The sequence below is a fragment of the Myxocyprinus asiaticus genome, chromosome 18, assembly GCF_019703515.2.
Source record: "Myxocyprinus asiaticus isolate MX2 ecotype Aquarium Trade chromosome 18, UBuf_Myxa_2, whole genome shotgun sequence".
NCBI lineage: Eukaryota > Metazoa > Chordata > Actinopteri > Cypriniformes > Catostomidae > Myxocyprinus > Myxocyprinus asiaticus.
Genome location: NC_059361.1, coordinates 10,609,099 through 10,631,241, shown reverse-complemented (window position 1 = coordinate 10,631,241; position 22,143 = coordinate 10,609,099). Strand labels below are relative to the sequence as shown.

Below are 22,143 nucleotides of genomic sequence, written 5' to 3'. Positions count from 1 at the left end.
CATGTCGTTCTCTCTCTCTTTCTTTTGCTGTATTGTGTCTTAAATTTACTCTATATTAACATGTTTGTACAATTTTTGTATAAAAGAAATGTCAAACATTAGCAAGAGTTCTGTTGTACTGTGAATATCAGCATGTGGTGATTTGGTCGTTGATAGATTTCCACCCAAATCAGTGCAAAAATGCAAAGAAAGCCTGCTAATCTAGGTCTAAATCTGGTCATATGACCAGAAATATTCTGGCTAGTCAGTGAATAAGTAATTGTAAATACAATGGGGCATTGGTTGCCTGATGGTAGTGGTGCACCGATCAGGAAATTTGAGGCCGATACAATCATCGATTTTTTTTTTAACACTAAAACGACTAAAAACACATCTTTTCCATGAGCACTTAACCAGTCATAAAAAAATAAATAAAATAAAAAATAATTTTTTTTCCTGTTGCACTTTATTCTGTTTTGAATACTATTATGATGCTAGTGAAACTTTGTAATACAGCACTTTTCATACCACTGTCTCCTTAAGATGATTCGCTTATGTTTTCCTCTTTTGTTAGTCACTTTGGATAAAAGCGTCTGCCAATTGAATAAATGTAAATGTAAAATACCAATACAGATTTTATTTTTTAAAGTGTCCTTAGCCACACAGTTTATGCACCACACAGTAAAATTACATTAATTGTGAATTGCTAACATTTATTTGTATTGAAAACAGTTATGAATAGATCTGTTGTCAATATCAAAGGTCATTGTAACACACTGGCAACAAGTAAAAACCACGAGGGCATCACACACAGTAGAGATACGTTCAAAAATAAGAAAGTTGTCTATTACTAGCTCCAAAACTGCTCCTGTGAGGAATCATAAGTATTTATGATTTGTTTACCGCCTTAGGCATTTTGTTGCAATCCAAATCACTAATTATTAAGCAAATGAGTGGAGACTCTGTGCCGTTATTTAAGGTTAAACAGTTATATCTGTTATTAGTGGCATTGCAACCAACATCAGTCTGATTTAAATTGGGATCCTAAAAATTAGGAATAGCACTGAGATGAGTGACTGATGAGATATTGTGAGCACCTGGAGAGCACGCTTGTTTGATTGACACCAAGAGCGCTCGTGTTGAAGGGGAAGAAGCTAATATCGCTCATGATCGCTCAAACAGTCTCTATCGCTCCAGACACCATCTGATTTTCATGACTCACGTTACATCACGTATATTCAGATTTGTATTTGCATATTTATTTGTTGTCTAATTCGTTTTTATGCCCGTTTGCAGTCTCGTTATCCTCTCCGTGCTAACTGTGCAGTGAGTCAGAATAACTACCGTACTGACTCTAGAAAATGGGCAGCTTAATATTCATACACATGTTATTCTTACACATTTTAAAACAAACCGGCATATTCATCTAAATTACAGCATGTCTGAAAGTTTAAATTCGTGAATGCTTAGAATTGCCACCAACTCGGGGGCCTGGGTAGCTCAGCGAGTATTGACGCTGACTACCACCCCTAGAGTCACGAGTTCGAATCCAGGGCGTGCTGAGTGACTCCAGCCATGTCTCCTAAGCAACCAAATTGGCCTGGTTGCTAGGGAGGGTAGAATCACATGAGGTAACCTCCTTGTGGTTGCTAAAATGTGGTTCTCACTCTCGGTGGGGAGCGTGGTGAGTTGTGCGTGGATGCCGCGGAGAATAGCATGGGTCTCCACACGCGCTATGTCTCCGTAATGCACTCAACAAGCCACGTGATAAGATGCATGGATTGATGGTCTCAGACGCGGAGGCAACTGAGATTCGTCCTCTGCCACCCGGATTGAGGCGAGTCACTACGCCACCACAGGAACGCATTGGGAATTGGGCATTCCAAATTGGGGAGAAAAGGGGAGAAAAAAAAGAATTTCCACCAACTCATCCTCCAGAGGCCACACTGTATGCTTCAAGGGCTGAGCAAGCGCTCATTCATTAGAGTAGTAGCGTATGCGTGATGCAAAAAAGATTGGCCCTGAATCTAGGCAAGATCGGCCGATCGCCGATCATGGATTTAAGACGAAAATTGTCCAATTTAGATCGGTGGCCAATCAATCGGTGCACCCCTACCTGATGGTTAAGGATTTAATCTTTTGCTAAATACTATCACGATGTTTGCAGGTTTACTTCCAAGAAGGAATGATTCAAGAGTTGAAAAGTTGGTTGTCCATCACCATTGAGAAGGGTGTAGCTGCAGGCAGCGCTTAAAATGGGCGAGAGCTCCAAACGGCCTGTACAGATATAGGGAGCCCCTAGCCTAAACTTTTCCCAACCTTAACAGTGTGTGGTACTTGGTACTATTGGGGACCCTCTTTCTCTTTAAGATGGCTGCTTATTTATACAGATTTCCAAATTCAATTCCGATTCACAAGCTCTCGATTGGATTCCGATTCATATGGGTAATTTTAGTTAAAATGTTCATTGTGCTTACATATGAAAGACATTTTCTCTCAGCTAATGCTGTTAATTATACAGGGAATCTTCTAGCTAGGTACATTTTAAAAATATAATTTTTTTTTTATTTAATATTTTATCATTTTGGTCACAAAATGTAACTTTTAAAAAAGTACAAATCCATGTATTCCATCAGTAAAATTATGTCTTTAAATTGCATATAGGGCTTGTTAGATGTTTATTGTTTACATGCATATTTTGCACTATTTACAAGTATTTACACTGATATGTTGAAGTGCTAAAATGGTACTGTCTCTTTAAGAATAGCAGCAGTTCAACGACTGTCACACATTAATGAGTGTGGAGTCTAATGACTATACCACATCCGTTAAATGTTTGATTTTGAATATATATATATATATTGTTTTTTATTTGTTTTTCTTTGTTTTTGATAAACAATTTACTTGGACGCATATTACACGAAACGATTCAAACCAAACTTTTACTCAACACGCAGTGAAACGATCTCTGCACTTAACCTCAATGCCATTGTACTACTGAATTATTGGTGAGAGAAATCTGAAAATTTACCTGACAGTGGCTAATCACAGACATTTTTAGTCGCATTGCATGAAATTTGGTAGCATATGCAAATGCTTTACCCACATTGTAGATGGTTGCCACATAGAGTGAAAGATCGATCTTGGGATTTAAGAATCGATATTGAGATTGTTTAAATGGAGATTGCGAAGTATCTGAAAATCTATATTTTTACCCATCCTTACTTTCTAAATTTATATCACCTTTAGCAAATCATTTTGGGGCTGGGTTCTGTCTCTAAATTTTATATAATTAACTTTTATATAAAAAAAAAGTCTGCTAAAGTCATAACAATTGTAAAATAACAATTTATTTTGAATTGATTCATAAAAAACTGGCCTGAGATTGAGTATGAGAGAGAGAGAGAGAGAAAGAGAGAGAGAGAGAGAGACGGGCATCTGTGTAATATCACACAAGTCAAACACATTTCACCTGTTCTTCAACATTTGCATTGGCTTCCAGTTAAGTACCAAATTGATTTTAAAATCTTGCTTCTTACCCTATAATCTTACTCCTTCATACCTCTCCGATCTTTTTCATATCTATACACCTACTCGTACCCTCAGATCTTCCTCATCAACTCTTCTTGTTATACCACGTATTCATCTGAACACTATGGAGTCTAGAGCCTTTAGTTATACTGCCCCTCACTTATGGAATTCCCTTCCTCTGGATATTCGTAACAGTGATAGTCTTCATACTTTTAAATCTCGTCTTAAAACGTACCTATTTAAACAGGCCTTTTTATGACTGTGCATGCATTGAGTTCATACTTTGTATCTTCCAATGTCTTATTGTATATCATATTATTGTTTGCTTAATGTTGTTATTGTTGATGCTTTCGAGGATGACTTTTTTATGTTTTGTTTGTAAGGTGACCTTGAGTGTCATGAAAGGCGCTTACAAGTATGCAATACACTTTCCATCGTAGCTTTAATGTTACGTAACAACAAATAATCCATCCGTCTGTGGAAGTGGACTTTTAAAGCTTGAACAGAGGCACCTGTGTAGTAGTATTTGTTAAACATTGTTAAAACTGTAATCTAAGATTTTGTCTTTTTCAGCATTTACAGAGCATGCTGAAGACCAAACTCAATGTGTTAACGCTCCGGAAAGACCCACTGCCTACAGTGATATTTCATGAGCCAGAAGCCATCGAGCTGTGTTCCACCACCCCTCATACAAAGAACCGAACAAATACAGGATATAAGGTATGGAACGACACTTGGATCTGTTCTAGACTACAGATTTTTGCTGTTTTGGTTTGCAGTCATATGCTGTGGAAGATTCCAGTAGTTTTGAAGCATTTTCTGACCACTTGAAATAATAAATGGTGTACAACGTGCCCTGCTTTGTGCCTGACAAGCTGGTTCAGTCTTACTGATATAATTAGGGGTAAGTTTAGGGTTAGGGCCTTGTAAGCCTATCAGGCACAAAGCAGGACACCCACCAATGGGCTTGACATGTCTACCTCCCATCGCATTATACACTCTATATTGCCTAAAAATATTTTAAATAGTAAGTGAAACAGTAGGTATTATGCAGCAATTGACATTTCAAGTTTTAGTGTGAGTTCAGTGAGTAACGTTTAGTTATCGTATCAGAGATATGGTTTATTTTGCATTTTGATATTATTTTTGTGTAAACAACAGAAATGGTAGTTCAAGTTAAGTGCATTTCATTGCATTTTTCTTTTTTTGGTTTGGTCTGTATCTGTGTTTGGTTCATAACAGTATCTTTACTGCCCTTTCCAAACATAACTGGTTAGAATAAAATAAAATAATGGTTAATAATAAAGAAAAAAGAAATAAGCTAAATGCAGTCTGTCAAACTAAAAAATAGTCTAAATAGACTACAAATTATTTGGTCTTTGGTTTCATTAAATTATCGGAACAAAATAACATTATTATTTAGTTACTAGAATTAAAAAAATGTTTTCACTCTAGAACAATTGAAATTTAGTTTTGCTCCCATTTTCTATTCTGTTTCATTTAATTTTTCGCTTTTGTTCCTTGAACATTTTTTAATCCCCAAGTATTTCTTATTCCAAGTATTCTATGCATGCAGAAAATGTGGCTATTAAGCACAGTACACATGCTATATACTGCAGAATAGTAAGAGTATCATGTTGGTATGCTATTTCAAACATGGCTTTTCTCGCTGAGATTTTAGGGTCCACAATGATTGCTGCCACAATTCTTACATTAAAGGAATTTAGTGTGGGCACATACTTACTCTCCTCACTGAGCCCAAAATATGTGAAACATTTCACATATTTCATCTGTGTATTTTAACATGAACCTCAGAGAGTATGAAGTCTCTGGCATACCCGAAACACACACACCACACATGACCACAAGCATTTCAACACTTTGGGTGTAGACTGGAAGAATTACCCTTTTAACCAGTGTCCAGTGCATTAATCTGACAGACCACGTGTTTTAGCATGAGAGTAGCCGTGTTTCAGAGAGCTAGTGACAGAAAGAAAAAGAGACCTAATCATCCATTGAGGCACTTTGATTATGTAACCACTCAACAAAGCCAGTCTATACGCTGTTTCCATGGAGATCTGCCTTGCTGTGTGTGTGCACACTCAGCACAAGGCATACGTGAAATGTCTGCTCCGTCCCAGTTTAAGCCCATTTTACTCCTCATGTTTTTATGTATTTTGTTGTTCCTTCTGTTGGCCCTTGGGCTGTCACCATTATAAAATTGTGTGTGTCAATTAAAGGGATAGTCCACCCAAAAATGTCAATTCTGTCATCATTTACTCACCGTCATATTCCAAACCTGTATGACTTTTTCTTCCGTGGAACACAAAAGGAGATGTTAAGCAGAGTGACAGCCTCAGTCAGCATTCACCTTTCTTTGTAAAGAAAAATCATGCTATGAAAATGAATGGTGACTGAGGCTGTCACTCTGCTTAGCATCTCCTTTATATTCCATGGAAGAAAAAAAGTCCTACAGGTTTGGAACATGAGGGTGAGTAAATGATGACAGAATTTTTGGGTTGCAGATGTTTTAGAGGGTAGAATGATGAAAATGGTTATATGCTAAATATTAAGATAAATATTTAACATTTTAAATATTAAATTATTAAAAAAATTTTTTTAAATATTCGGGGGGTTAGGGTTAACATTTATTGATCTTGGGTAATGTTTAATTATTAATAAACACAATTGTTTATTGTTAGTTTATGTTAGTTCATATTGCATTAACTGCTGTTTACATATACAACTTTTAATTTTAAAAATGTATTTGTAAATGTTGAAATTAACATCAACCAAGATTAACAAATGCTTTAAAAGTATTTTTCATTGTTATTGATGTTAACAATTGTAGTTAACTAATGTAAACTAATGGAGCATTATTGTAAAGTGTTACCGAAGTAATACAATTTTAATACCATTATTCCTTTTGCATTTTAAATAAACTCCTAATTCCATGTTGTCATCTCCTCGAAAGAGCCTGAAATGACCAAAAATGTTGCCCAGAGTGTGTTCATAATGCAGAAATACCTTGGATTTAAAGTGACCCAAGTGAGATGAAATGAGACGTGTTTAATTTTAAAGTGCATAATGATCATGTTATCTCAAATAATCGTGATTGGATCAACTCATGCAATTAGAGTATGTAAGCATAATCACAACAGCCCTGGTTGTTCTCAGTGTCATTGAGTTGAAACTCTACTTGTAGATACGTATAATTTGTAATTCAAATAATCTGTGTTTCATTTCTGGAGGTCCAAAATGTGTGTGATCAAGATTTTCGATGCCAGTGTTTGTAGACAAATGGAATGGAATGATGAATGCCATAAAAAGCTGCTTTTAGAGTGTGTTGTTGTGTGTTAGTAACAGTGGTTTCTATATTAATCTCCTCATAACTCTGAGGGTTTGTGGAATTGGCCATACTTTGATCAGGGTCATGCATGGGTTTAAGCCTTCACCACAATCCGGCATAAACACATTCTTTCTACCTCCCAATCTCTCTGTCTTATTCTCTTCTTTCCCAAGAGATGACTGTGCATTTTGAAATTCAAGATGCTTTTAAAGATACTGTGATGCTGGGTAAATACACTGAAATATTTAGAGTACTGTGCGTTTAGAGGACGTATGTAGTATACAGGAATATTTTGCATTTTCAGACTTTAAAGTGACAACTGTCACACATTCTGGGTAGAGTTAGGCTCGAAACATACTATATGCAAGTATGTGAACGCAAACTTAAAAAAGCTTGATTTCGTATGTTGTTGCATTTGAAACATTAACACAATTCAAAATGTTGCATTTTGAGTGTTGCCGCAAGGGGTGCTATGACGAGAATTAGTGTAAAATGTCTTCTGTGATTAGTTTTCTTGGGTTAAACTGTTGGCATGTTTAGAGCTAGCAACCTGAATAATAACACATCCAGTTTAATGGGACAGACTTTTGAAGTTAACTCTATTTGTTGTCACCATAGTAATGCTAGGACACACTTTAAGACAAGAAACATACTCTACCCAAGTATGCAGACGTGAATTTCTTACGTTACTGTGGTGTTTACAAATCTCAGTACTCAAGGGGTTGATCGAGTTACCTTCAAATATCAGGGGCTGGGTTTGCGTCCCAATGTTTCTCCATTTATTTATTTATTTATTTATTTATTTATTTATTTTTTATTGCTGAATTTTTGACGTAAGAAAATGTGAAACATCGCACGTTTCCATAAACTGTGTAATGCGCATTATTTTGAGGGAGGTCACCTTGTGTCATGAAACAGCTGATCGACCTCCTTGCTTTTGTGAGTTGTATTTGCTGTAATAGAGCAATTGTACATTATTTTATTAATGTATAAAATAATGTACAATTGCTATTTGAACCCGGAATATTCCTTTAAGGCTTCAGCAGTGTCTGGATTATGTAGCACACTAAGGGAGGATGACTCGTAGTGCACAGTGACATCATTCAAATGACCGTAAGATCACGTCGATGCTTTCACATGGAATTACTTTTTGCTCTTTTTGAGCGTATGTGTGTTTGGTAAAAGAAAAATATTTTTGTGTTTGTCTTGTGTGTTTGTGTTCTGTATATTTGTGAAAGACTTCATTATAGAGTCAGAGGTGAAAGCTTCATTCTTGAAGCTCAGTACTGTGTAAAAAGTCTGTTCTGTGTGCTGTTTACACACACACACACACATGTTGGTGAAACTATCATTATGAGGACTCTCCATAGACATAATGAATTTTATACTGTACAAACTATAGATTCTATCCCCTAACCCTACTCCTAAACCTAACCCTCACAGAAACCTTTTTGCATTTTTACATTTTCAATAAAACATCGTTTAGTGTGTTTTTTAAGCAATTTGAATTATGAGGATACTAGAAATGTCCTCATAAACCACATTTATAGTATAATACCCTTGTAATTAAAAGTTTGTAACCTAAAAAAAAAGTCCTCGTAAACCACATAAACCTGCCCACACATTCTTTTAACAATCATTGTCACCCCCACCTGGCTTAAACACACAAACCCACTCTTAGACATACACACTTGAGTGTATGCAGTATATATGACTGTATGCACATGCCCTCATTGTGCAGCTGTGTTGGCGGACTCATATGGCTCTCATTCTGTAAGCAGGCTGGAGTATTAATCAGAATCGGAATGAGCTTTATTGTCAAGTGTTCTCACGTACACAAGGGAACTTTTTGGGTGATAGGAGAAACAAGCGCACAGTGAACATTACAGTGAGACACAGAACATAAAACATAAATAGACATACAAATAATAGGACATTAACAGAATGGCATGTGCAAGTGGTAATGTATGTGCAAGGTAGTGGTATGTACAGTTATTGAATTAAATATTTGAATTTACATATGTACATGAGATATGTATTTACATTATTGCACTATGGGGGAGTCCTGAGGCAGTTTAATTGTTCATTTGGAAAATGGCCTGAGGGTAAAAACTGTTCTTGTGCCTGGATGTCCTGGCTCTCAGTGTTCTGTTGTACTGGCCAGAGGGCAACAGTTCAAAGAGGGAGTGGGCAGGGTGTGTGGGGTCCAGAGTGATTCTACCTGCACGTTTCCTCACTCTGGAGACGTACAGGTCTTGGAGGGTGAGCAGGGGGGCACCAATAATCCTCTCAGCAGTCCTGACTGTCTGTTGAGTTTCCTTCTGTCTGATTTGGTGGCTGAACCAAACCAGACGGTTATAGATGTACACAGGACAGACTCAATGATGGCCGAGTAGAACTGTGTCAGCAGCTCCTGTGGCAGGTTGAACTTCCTCAGCTGGCGAAGGAAGTACAACCTCTTCACAATGGAGTCAATGTGGGTGTCCCACTTCAGGTCCTGAGAGATGGTAGAGCCTAGTGGGGGGGGATTTCTCCTGAAGTTCACTATCATCTCCACTGTTTTGAGTGTGTTCAGCTCAAGGTTGTTGTGACCACACCAGACAGCCAGTTGACTTCGTCACCATAGCGGATGAGGCCGATGGCCGTGGTGTCATCTGCAAACTTCAGGAGCTTGACAGTGGGGACTTTTGCAGTGCAGTCATTCGTGTACAGGGAGAAGAGCAGTGGAGAGAGAAAACGCATCCCTGAGGAGCACCAGTGCTAATAGTGAGGGTCCCGGATGTGAGTTTCCCCAGTCTCACTAGCTGCTGGCAGAAAGCTGGTGATCCATTGACAGATTGGGGTGGGCACGGAGAGCTGGGTCAGTTTGGTTGAGAGAAGATCAGGCATGATGGTATTGAAGGCTGAACTAAAGTCCACAAATAGGATCCTTGCATAAGTCCCAGGTCTGTTGAGGTGTTGCAGGATATAATGCAGTACCATATTGATAGCATCATGCACAGACCTGTTTGCTGTAAGCAAACTGAAGAGGGTCCAGAAGGGTTTGGTGATGTCCTTCAGGTAGGCCAAAACCAGTCTCTCAAACAACTTTATGACCACAGATGTGAGAGCAACAGGTCTGTAGTCATTAAGTCCTGTGATTTTGGGTTTTTTGGAGACTGGAATGATGGTGGAGCATTTGAAGCAGCAGGGAACTTCACCCTGTTCCAGTGATCTATTGAAGATCTGTGTGAAGATGGTTGGTCAGCGCAGACTTTCAGACAGGCAGGTGAAACACCATCTGGGCCTAAAGCTTTCCTAGTCTTTTGTGCACACATCCTCCTCACAGATCATAAGTGCAGATTGAGTAGTAGGAGGGGGTTCCAGGAGGTGTTGGAGTGTGTGTGAAGTGAAGATCAGTGCGGGGGAGGGGTGTGAGACTGGGCTTTTCAAACCTGCAGTAAAACACATTCAGTTCATCAGCCATTAGTTGACTCTCTACAGAGCGAGGGGGAGGTGTCTTGTACTTGGTGATGCTTTTCATGCCTTTCCACACAGATGCAGGATCGTTGGCTGAAAACTGTTTTTTCAGCTTTTCAGAGTAGCTTCTTTTAGCCACTCTAATTTCCTTAGTCAGTGTGTTTCTGGCCTGGTTGTACAATATTTTATCCTCACTTCTGTAAGCATCCCGCTCTGGAATGCCGAGCTGGTGAAGAATTATTTTTCTGAATTGTACATGGAGTTTCCTCAGCGAGAGTTCTGAACACCAGCTTGATTGTTGTTCATTACACCGCCATCTGCTGGAAACATGTGGCAAAATTGCATGTGAACTGGAACTGTTTATTTTGTGAGGTATTTATTGATGTATTCATGTGCTGTTTTTGACTAATCATGAATATAAAATAGGACTGGTGAGCAATATATATTTACAATGTAGCCTATTCACTATGATTTGGCTGCTGATTTATAAAATTAAGCAACTTTGTGTAAATTTAGCTTATGTATTATTTTAATGCACTTTTTATTTTATTCATTAAAAAGCTGTTAGTATTGGCAGGTTTGATGTATGAAAAGTGATTCAAAACTGATTCAACTACTCATTTGCATCATTACTAAAAAAATTTCATAGAAGTTCACTTTTCTATATTTTCTTTCTTTCTTTCTGTACTTTTCTGACATTTTTCATGTATTAATTTTTTTTTTTTTACTAAAAAATATGTAAGTAAATATATCACTGTTTATTACTTTGATTTGTTATATTGGTGCATTGAATAAAAATCACATTCATACTGTGTTCATTTAGTAAATACAAATTTGGAAAAAATGTCTTGATTGTTTAAAACTTGATTTTGACTGTATTTTATTTCTTGCATTATACATTTTGAATCTACTTGGCTACAGTAGCTGTTTGGTTGAAACTATGGTCTTTCTAAATTAAATCAAGCCATATTTTTGTTTTCAGCCATTTCAGAGCAAATACATAAATATCATGAAAAGGCTCATACATTTTGATGTATATATTTTTAGCTATGTCATCCATCTAAAAAAAAAAAAAAAAAAATGAATCTGACTCATTGTGATTCTGGTAATAGTGGCCACATGTTGTGTAATAATTTTAACACAAACAACATTGTTGCTCTGTGTCCTTTACATAGTTGTGTGCATGTTTACACTGTGTGGAAATACGTGTTTGTGTGTGTGTGGGTGTGTTTGTTTATTTGTAACTGGCACTTTGAACCTGGATATTGTCCCAAAAAGTGAAGGGAGGCAAATTGTATCCATGATCTCATCTCAGATTAATGAATTTCACATTAATTTAGCTCACTTAATTTAGCTCAGCTTTGCTTCAATGATCTGGAAGAAATTTATTGTTGGAAGCCTTAACTTTGGTTGCCTGTGGTGGTCAGAGAATGGAAAGATGAATGAATGCTCTGTTGGTGTCTAGACTCCGACTGAGAAGCATCAATCTGCTTCAGTGTTTGAGGATTTTTTTACAGTTTTCCCTTTTGAGGAATATACACACAGACAGACACACCCAGGAACAGACAGCATTTGTGTGAATGAATACACGGCATGCTCTTTTAGAAAAACACTGTCAAGTAATCAGTCAGATCGGCATTGAAATAAACACAGGATTTGAAAACTTGACATAAGTATGAAGGTCAAGGTTATAAAATGTAAAAAAAAAAAAGGTTTTATTTAGGGATGGGCGGATCGATCCTAAAGTTTCGATACTTCAGATACTGATGATCCTCACAAAAAAAAAGTTAGTTTGTTTTTTAACTAGTGATATTATTATTTAGTTACCATGAAAATGAATGCATTAAGCTTCAAAATGAAAAAAAAAAGTATAAATTAGCAAATGGTTGAGTAGGATAGGAACTTTTAGTTTTTTTTTTTTGCTTAACGCGAGAACTGCTGAAAGACACAAGTGGTCACAGACAGCACTCACACCGTTCAGTGCTCGTTCAAACAGAGAGAGCCACTGCTTGGCTGAGGTAATTACAGAAAAAGCAAACAGCATCTGGAGTTAGTTCACACTTATTAAGGACAAATCTAAACATGACATTTATTATGATGGGCTTTTTTATAAATGTATTTAAAAGTTGTTAAAACATTAATAATGTTTATTTAATTGTTGTTAATAAATTATACCCTTATGAAAATTAACCATGGTTTTAATACAGTAACCATGACTGTATTAACCATGGTTTATTGCAGAAATTGTGTTTTTTTTGGCAGAAACCATGCTTTTACTTGAGCAATATTGCAGTAACCATGACTGTTGTAACCATGTTTTTTTGGGCAGGAACCATGGTTTTGATACAATTAACAATGCTTTTACTACATTGACCCTTAAACGCATACCTCGGGTCTTTAGAGACCCAGGACCTTAATCCACCCCCCGTACTTCATCCATTTTTTTGTTGTTGTGCCCACACCTCTTTAGTATTCGTCAATCTATCTCTTATAAATAGTGAGACAAAAAAATTGCTCCAAAAAATTTACCAAAATTGCTCACATTTTTTTTATAATGGTTTAAGTACCAAAAGTGTATAGGGTTTATAGAGACCCGAGATACTGTATGTAAGAGTGTGTTTTATTTTGGTTTTTTTTTTTTTGGTTTTTTTCATAAATTGTTACATGGTTTTACTACAAATGCCATGGTTAAACTATGGTTGCTGTCACTGATCTGTAATATAGATTTATAATAAATAAATTTATAATAGTAAAACCATGGTAATTTTTGTAAGGTTAAACAAAACATAAGTCTAATCATTTTCCCTTTAGACCGATAAATGTAATATATACACTACCGGTCAAAATTTTGAAACACTTATTCATTCTTTATTATAATTTTTTTTCACATTTTAGAATAATAGTCATCAAAACTATGGAATAACATAAATGGAGCTATGGGAATTATGTTGTGACTAAACAAATCCAAAATAAATCAAAACTGTGTTATATTTTAGCATCTTCAAAGTAATCACCCTTTGCCTAGAATTTGCTTTATTATTTGTTCCAAGTCATCAATTTCAACAATGTTTTTTTTAAAAAAAATGTTTTTTTAATGAAATTTTAGTTTTATAATGAAATAAATTAATATGGTGGCACAATTATATTTTTGTCTACAAAACTAATTTCAAACATTTAAACATACGCCTTCAGATCAAAAGATTTTTAAGTTCATGAGAAACATTTCAGTCAAGTATTTCAAAACTTTGGGCCGGTAGTGTGTATATACATTATTCTAAAAATTATATTTCAAATGACTCATTTTACCACAAGACTTTGCAGAAAAATCAATTTAATAGAGGTATATTGGTATTGGTATCTGTATCGGCGATATTGGCCTTCATATTACTTGGTATTGGATCGAAAAGAAAATAAGTGGTATCGCCCATCCCTAGTTTGATTTTGTTTTTCATTTTAACGGTTTTTATTTCAAATTTCAGTTGAGTTTTAGATTTTTTGAAAAATCTAAATGCTTTTATTTAAAGCATTAAGGCCCTTTCACATGACTTGTGTCAGTGCTCAAAGTTCAAACAGTTTCAACTTTGACACCACTGCCGCTAAATTTTCGAAGCGCCAGTCACTGATTACCGGACAATTTACCTGATGTATGAAAAGTCTGTATTTATAATTTCAGGTCCAACTTTGCATCAAAGTTTGATTTTCACACATGCTTTTGCCTCACTAATGGTGTCTTTATGATCAAGGGGTTTTCGTTTTTTTTTTTTTCTCCCCTTTTCTTCCCAATTTGGAATGCCCAATTCCCAATATGCTCTAAGTCCTCATGGTGGCGTAGTGACTCGTCTCAATCCGGGTGGCAGAGGACGAATCTCAGTTGCCTCCGCATCTGAGACCATCAATCCGTGCATCTTATCACTTGGCTTGTTGAGCACGTTACAGCGGAGACGTAGCGCGTTTGGAGGCCCACGCTTTTCTCCTCGGCATCCACGCACAACTCACCACGTGCCCCACCGAGAGCGAGAACCACATTATAGCGACCACGAGGAGGTTACCCCATGTGACTCTACCCTCCCTAGCAACCGGGCCAATTTGGTTGCTTAGGAGACCTGACTGGAGTCACTCAGCACACCCTGGATTCGAACTCGCGACTCCAGGTGTGGTAGTCAGCATTAATACTCACTGAGCTACACAGGCCCCCCAAGATCAGGGGCTTTCAAACTTTTTGATGCCAACGACCGCCAAATATGATGATCCCTGGGCGAGATATTATAAAGACAACATGTTGTTTGTGGAATATATTTATTTTGTATGAAGTTAGTGTGCCACACTACTAGATGTATAAATAGATAAGAAAATATTAGAAACACTTTCGATTGAAATTGTTTGTATAGCACTTTTTACAATAAATATTGTCAAAAGCAGCTTTACAGAGAATATGGACTTACTATCCTTATTTCTTAGAAATAAAAAAAATCTAATAAATATCAGTTTTTCTTTTTTGTTTTGTCTCTGTACATTTATTTAGTTTTCGTACAATGCACATTACAGTTACAGTTTAGTTAAAAAAATGTTTGTTAAACTCTTGATTTTTGTTTTAGTTTAGTTGTTTAGTTTTCCTCAGTCTGGTTGTTTTTGTGATGGTTTCCATTGATGATAATAAGGATTAATGTTTTCAATCAGGTATTGGGAAACACAAACACGTATACTCACCGTCTCATTTGTTAGTCATAGTGCATTGAGGGATTTGCTTCTTTCAGGTCTCTCTCTCACTCTCTCTCTCTCTGATGTAAATCGTTTTCAGAAGAGATTAGATATTGCTGGCATTTCCTCTCCTAGCTCACAGCAAGTCCTCATCTCTCTGTTTGAGAGAAAGAAAGAGATGAAGACAGAAGAAGACTCATCTGGAAAGAGAGGCACTATATTAGAGTCCTGTTTGAAAGAGCGATCGCTTTACATTGTAGCATTTAGTCTTGTATGCAGTTCTGTTACTAAGTTCAGCACAGATGTTTGTGCCCTTGCTGCAGATGTTTTTTCAAAGTTTGTACAGTTACAGCAATAAAAAACTATTTCGTTTTAAACAACATTCTCTAAATGTGGACATTGCGAGTTAAAGAAATGGGAAGGAGAAAGCAAGGCCAGATTTAGACCTTGTGGTTGCAGACTAAACAGAATGTCTGGAATAGGAAACAGACAGCCAGACTCACAGATTTTTTTTCTGTTCCACTTTTTCTTCCTAAAGCCTTGCCAAAAGTACATAATTTCAAATATTATAACAAGAACAGGTATTCACAACTGCTGATTTTCTCTGGAATCTTTCTGTTTACTCTGCAACTGTTTTGAAAATAGCTGCATAAGTCCATAGTCTCATGACAGCTCGTAATAATTCAAACGAAGTGGTAAAATCGTAAGATATCGTATGACTTGGCTCGTACGAGTAGGTATGACTTATTCTCATAGACAAATCAATCAACAAACAGAATTTCAAATCAATACAATGCAGGCATCAAATTTTACTTGAAAGGAATTGTCAAATTGATGAACCAAATGATCAAATTTGGTTACACATCTCATATTAAACTTTAGGTTTAGGTTTGGGGTTTGGATTAGAGGTTAAATTTAGGGAAAATCTTAAAATAAATAAAAATGTAGTTTAAAACACATGCTCCAAATTCTTAGAAATGTAATGTTATGATGTTAGTGTTGATTTCATAAATTTTTTGGTGGTATAAAATGTTCATTTTTGGATGAACTATCCCTTTAAGCACCTTAAGGAAAATGGTGTTTGCTTTTACATGATGTTTCAGATCGTCACGTTTTTCAAAAACCCTGGAATAAACCGTTTTTTTTTTTCAGTGCATGTGAAAGGGCTCATTGATGATTACTTCAAAATGACTGAAAATGTTACCCAACTGAAAATAATTTTTATGTCATCCAAAGTTAGAAATATGTTTAGAAAACAGTTACAGAAAATGTGTGAAATATATATGTAAAGTTTTTCCTAACTCATTTTTTCACTTTGTGTGGTGTGTTTGCCTCTACTAGGTGACCTACCTGGGCAAAGTGACAATTTCCGGCACTCAGTTCCTGTCTGGCTGCACAGAGTCGGCTGTTGTGGGATTATGGGACTCAAAGCGAAATTCTCTCGCCCTCGATGACTCCATCACCGCTTGCAACACCATACTGGAGATCCGTCCTTTCCAGGTTCGAATGCATCACCTGGATGGACAGGGTGAGGCAACAGTTGCCATGGACACCTTCCAGGTGGCTCGTATTGCATATTGCACAGCAGACCACAACATTAGCCCGAACGTGTTTGCATGGATCTACCGACAAATCAACGATGATCTGACGTTCCAGATGGACTGCCATGCTGTGGAGTGCGAGAGTAAATTAGAGGCGAAAAAACTGGCCCACTCCATGATGGAAGCCTTTAAGAAAACCTTCCACAGCATGCGCAGTGACGGACGTATCCACAATAGCGGATCATCCGACGAGTTTCCCGAAGATTCAAGCACACCTGAAGATGGCTGAGGAAGCTTTTGTAATGTGGGGGGTGGGGTTCGTGGGGCGAGGGAGTATAAGTGTGAGATAGTACAGGTACTGGTGTATCGGTGCTCTCTTTCTCTATCACTCTCTTGTCCTTGTGCCATAATTGAACATTCCGAAAAACAAACAGAAATGACAAAAATGAAACAAAACCACAATTTAAAAGGCAATGGAAATGGGACAGTAATGACTTGGCAATTACTACGAAAGCAAAACAACTAGTAAGCTAACGTCTGCCTTTTAAAATCAGATTGTGCCCATTTTACTAAAGAATTTATAGAGATATTTCGACTTCAGTTAGGTACAACTTACGGTTAAATCATTATGTAACTTTGATCATTACAATGGTTACACTTCATCTTGAAAGTTGCTGTTTTTGAATATGGCGTTTTGAGAAGTGATAAGAACTTCTTACACATTTTATCTGTTATTCTACCTTTGTTTAGCCAATCAAAACCTTGGGCCTATTCACCTTTTGTTGGGTGATTCATAAAATGTAATACAGTACCTTCAAAGGGGTCACTTTTAAATACCGGAGAGGTATATTCCTTCTGCTAAGTAGAGTTTAAGAGAGAGAGACAATATCATTTTGATATTTATGGCAGGCAGCCAGCCTAGGGCATTCCTTTACCTTTATTGGGCCATAGAATCATCACCGATAGGGACCATGCATCGATTTGTGTGTTTTTTTTTTTTTAAAGATACCAAAAGTCAATGAGTGTGATGTAGTCTGTTTGTCTGCAGATCATGAGCCTTTGAATAACTATGGAACAGGTTCTCTAAAACAAGCTTTTACAAGCTACAGTGTGCAAGAGTGTACAAATCTGCTTGTCTGTTTAGTGTGTTTATGTGTGCATGAGGAAGTGTGTATTTTTTAACAAGCGAAGAGTTGAGAAATACTAGTGTGTGATGAATGAAAGTGAGATAGATGTTCCATTGAAAAATCAGTATACACACTCATGCAGGGCTGTTGCATTTCAAAGACCACATGAAATCACTTTGCAGTTTTCTTTCATGAGTTAACATGTTTCTTATTAAAACAGAAAGCTGGGACAGGCCATATCAAGAACATTTCCCTTTTTTAATTAGCCAACAGCTTGTAGTTTATATCACAGTCATGTACCATGATTTTCTACTTGTTAGTCTGAGGCAGGTGGTTTTAGGGGAGGGACATTCTCATTCTAGAGAGCATCTTATTGGACAAAAATGTGGATACGCCCCTGAGTGCATGATGAGTCGTCAATATTTTTGGTCTATTTTCCTGGCAGAGAAAGACATTTTACATTTTTACAATACATTTTTAAGTAATAGTTTGCACAAATGAAAATCTTGTCAAAATGTACTCATCTTAATGTCGTTCCAAACAATTTGTCATTTTTCAGTGAAATTTTTTCATTCGTTGTATATTCTTAGGCACTATCAGAGTTAGTTGAAGTGGTGAATGAACGTCTCTTATTCACAGTGAAAAACTTGACGTCTGTTGTACAGTCATGAGCATATGAGAGTTTGTTCACGTTCACTCGAGCACTTGCGTTGTTTAGCGCTAAAAACAAATCACGTCAGCTACTGTGAATTTGTACTCTCATGAACATAAACGTGCAACAGACATCAAGATTTAAAATATTTCACTATTCACGATTTCAGTAGATTTGCTTAACTATTTTAGTAATTTCTCAGTGAAAATCTTGAAGTCCGTTTTACGTTCATGCTAACCTCATGCACATATAAATGTGCAATAGACATAACATTTTAAATTGTCAAATTGTTTGAAACAACATGAGAATGGTTGAATTTTTACAGAATTTTCATTTTTGGGTGAACTATTCCTTTAAGATATCTGCTAAAACATATTGTCAACTTCTAGGAGTACACTAGCATATAGATGGCCTCAAAGCCAACAGACCTGGTATAAAAGCAACAAAACTGATTTCATGGGGTCTTCGAGGCTGATATTGTTTTGATTGTGCTGCTTTTTTAAGTAAAAGAAATCCCTGTTACCAGTCCTTTATTAGCATACAGGGTGTCAGGATGTCTTTCTAAAGATTTGGAGAGAATGGTGTGAATGTTTGTGTCATGAGAGGGAGGTTCCAGGACCACAAAAACCAAGTAGTCACATAGAGTGCCTGTATATTCCTCCCATGCTGAATGTATGATGTCTCTTGTGCCGTAACAAGCTAAATATATGTATTGGTACTCAAAGCCTTGTTTTATTATTATTTTAGATATTTTCTTTTTATTATACATTTGAATTTGCAAATGATTTGGAAGTAGAGGTTTTGAGTCAATCTACAAGATGCCAAGATGGGATGATGTGTGCGTGTTATTTTCTTAAAATACAATCACACACACACACACACACACACACACACACACACATTATCATACACACAGCTCCATGTACCTGTGAAAACCCTGTTATGGGGACGATGGATTGTGGGGCAAAATGAATTAATACATTATTAGGTGAATAAAGAGACTCTGAATCAGTTATATTTTGTATTCCGATTTTGAATTTAATTATAAAATCATATTCTTATTTGGATTTGGATTCTGTTGGAGTGAATCTGGATTCAGGCTAAGGGGGAAAGGGAGAGAAAACTAAAGTGAAGCAGTGACCCTAAGCAGCAAGTATCCATAAATAAAGAAATATATATATACAAGATATATATAATGTATTGAAACTCATTCAATAAGCTTGTGTATATACAAATGTATCAATTTTTTTTTTCTTTTAAATACTGCATTGAATGTTAGATATTTTGAATAAAGTTAGGAGCACCATAAAAAGAATCAGTATTATGGCCAACTGTGAATTTGGATTGAGAACTAGGAGTAGTCTGAGTGATGAATTGTCAGAGGAGAATGAGGATGTGTCTTTTTGTTGTTGTTTTTTTTTTTTTTTTTTTTTTTACTTTGTAAAATTATAGATGAACATTCTCACTACATGACTTAATGGCTCAGACTCGCTTTAATGTTTTGAAATGTTACCATATGTGTTTTTTATGGTGTATTTGCAAAGATAAAATATATACAGTCATACAGTATATAAACTATTTACCAAGCTAAGCTGCCATGTTGTTTTTTTTTTCTTTTTTTTTTTGCCTTTATCAAACTTTATTGGTCATTGTCTGTGTGCGTGTGTGCGTGTGTGTGTAAATCTGTAAAAAAAAAAAAAAATGAAGTTTGTTAAAAGCAAAAATTATTCATAAATGCTTTTTTTTATTATATATAAGTAAACGTGTATGTGCAATTGTCTTACCAGAACAATCATTGCCATTTTTGGGGCACATTATTCCTGGCTGTTTTTTTTTTTTTACTAAGACACATACATAAATTAATGCTAACTACAGGCACTACTATGCTTGTAATTAGTGCTCTGCAAATTGCTCTGGATGAAAGAGTCTGAAAAATGCATGGTTAGTAGATGCTAAATACAGTAAGTATAAATCTTTTTTTATTATTATTATTATTAAAAAAAAAAAAACATGTGTGTGTGTCGGTGGGGCTAACATGGATCATCCGGTTTTGAACAAACTTGAGCATGCTTAAAGCAAAAGGGGAACATAACAAGTACTTCGACATTTTGAAATTTGTCCAAACAATTTTTTTTTTTATTAAACTCAACTTGAATTGTTTTATTGATATTTGTAATGAAAAAAAAAAAAAATAGTATTTTATAAGAACAATGGTAAATATAAGCTTTGTAACTAGTGGTCTCAGACTCTCAGAGTTGCCATATTGCAGCTCTACAACAATCAAATATGGTCCTAAAAATATTTTTATTATCAATTTGTCCTTTAATTAAATTAAATGAATCATTATTTAATTAATTGATGCATTTATACACGTAGAACTCCTACAAACTATAGTTAGGTGAATTATCATGTGTTTTTCAATGTGGTTGATTGTTCACGAGAGCCTAGCTCATCCTCACTGTTGTTATTTGTGTAAATGCAATTATATGATTGATGCCACTATCAATATAAATTCCAAATGAAAAAAAATGCATTATTGCAACTCCATAGTGGTAAAGCGTGCCACAAATAAACTAATTAATTTATCAAATATTCAACGAAAAATAAATAAAATGTACAATACACATAGTGAAATATGTTGGAGCAATTTGAGGAGCACTTTAGCAGGTTTCACCCCAGGAAAAGACTAAATCAAATGTCATGTGGCTTAAAAACAAGATATTATTGGTTTATTTATAGACTGCCCATTCATTTAAAAAGTAAAAGAAAATAAATGGTTGCCATATGGTTACACTGTACTATAAAGGGTTAACAGTTCCTTTTACATTTACATTCATTTAACTTGAAGGTGAATGTTTCCAAATTCTGCCTCTGTTTATGTCTCTTTCATTATTTACCTCTAGAGGGCACTACAACATTGTAGAACAAGGAGGGAATAGGAAGCCATATGCTAGAAATGTAGCCGTTTCAGTGTATAATTTAGACACACATGTACAAGCATTTGTTCTCACACCTTTTATCTCTAAAGTCATGATTCTTGTTAGGGTGCTGTAGGTATCAAATAATAACTGATAATTGACAGGGAAGAGTAAAATATTTTACTGCTACTGGAGGAATTTCAGAATAAGGCTTGAGGCAAGAAACTGACCTGTTAAAATGTTCAACTTGTCAGGTTAGATCCTGATGCTAAACTGAGAAGGGCTCGGACATAATAGCCATAGTAGGGTGTGCCTAAAATAAGAACTGACCTGTCCCTGCTTACTGTGAATTCAGTACACAGTACTTAGAGTACACCCTTCGAGCTATTTAGAGTTAACTGTGCTTTTAAGTAGCTCCAGAAAATGATGTCAAGCCTTTAGGCAATTAGCCAATTAGCTTCTGATAGGAGGTGTACTGAATTGGATGTGTACCTGTGGATGTATTTTAAGGCCTACCTTCAAACTCAGTGCCTTTTTGCTTGACATCATGGGAAAATCAAAAGAAATCAGCCAAGACCTCAGAAAAAAAAAATTTTTGGACCTCCACAAGTCTGGGACATCCTTGAGAGCAATTTCCAAATGCCTGAAGGTACCACGTTCATCTGTACAAACAATAGAACGCAAGTATAAACACCATGGGACCACACAGCCATTATACCACTCAGGAAGGAGACACATTCTGTCTCCTAGAGATGAATATAGTTTGGGTGCGAAAAGTGCAAATCAATCCCTGAACAACAGCAAAGGACCTTGTGAAGATGCTGGAGGAAACAGGTAGACAAGTATCTATATCCACAGTAAAACGAGTCTTAAATCAACATAACCTGGA

At 36.1% G+C, this 22,143-nt stretch overlaps 1 protein-coding gene across 1 annotated transcript in view; it reads left to right on the top strand.

Moving 5' to 3' along the window:
* The window catches only part of LOC127456192 (PTB-containing, cubilin and LRP1-interacting protein-like), a 38,329-nt gene extending 18,402 nt beyond the window's left edge, over nucleotides 1-19,927 (top strand). The window contains exons 2-3 of the mRNA XM_051724563.1: nucleotides 4,084-4,230; nucleotides 16,358-19,927. Of these exons, the coding sequence (XP_051580523.1) occupies nucleotides 4,084-4,230; nucleotides 16,358-16,846 (636 nt within the window). The 3' untranslated portion in view covers nucleotides 16,847-19,927. The remainder of the gene's footprint in view (nucleotides 1-4,083; nucleotides 4,231-16,357) is intronic.
* The last annotated feature ends 2,216 nt before the right edge of the window (nucleotides 19,928-22,143 follow it).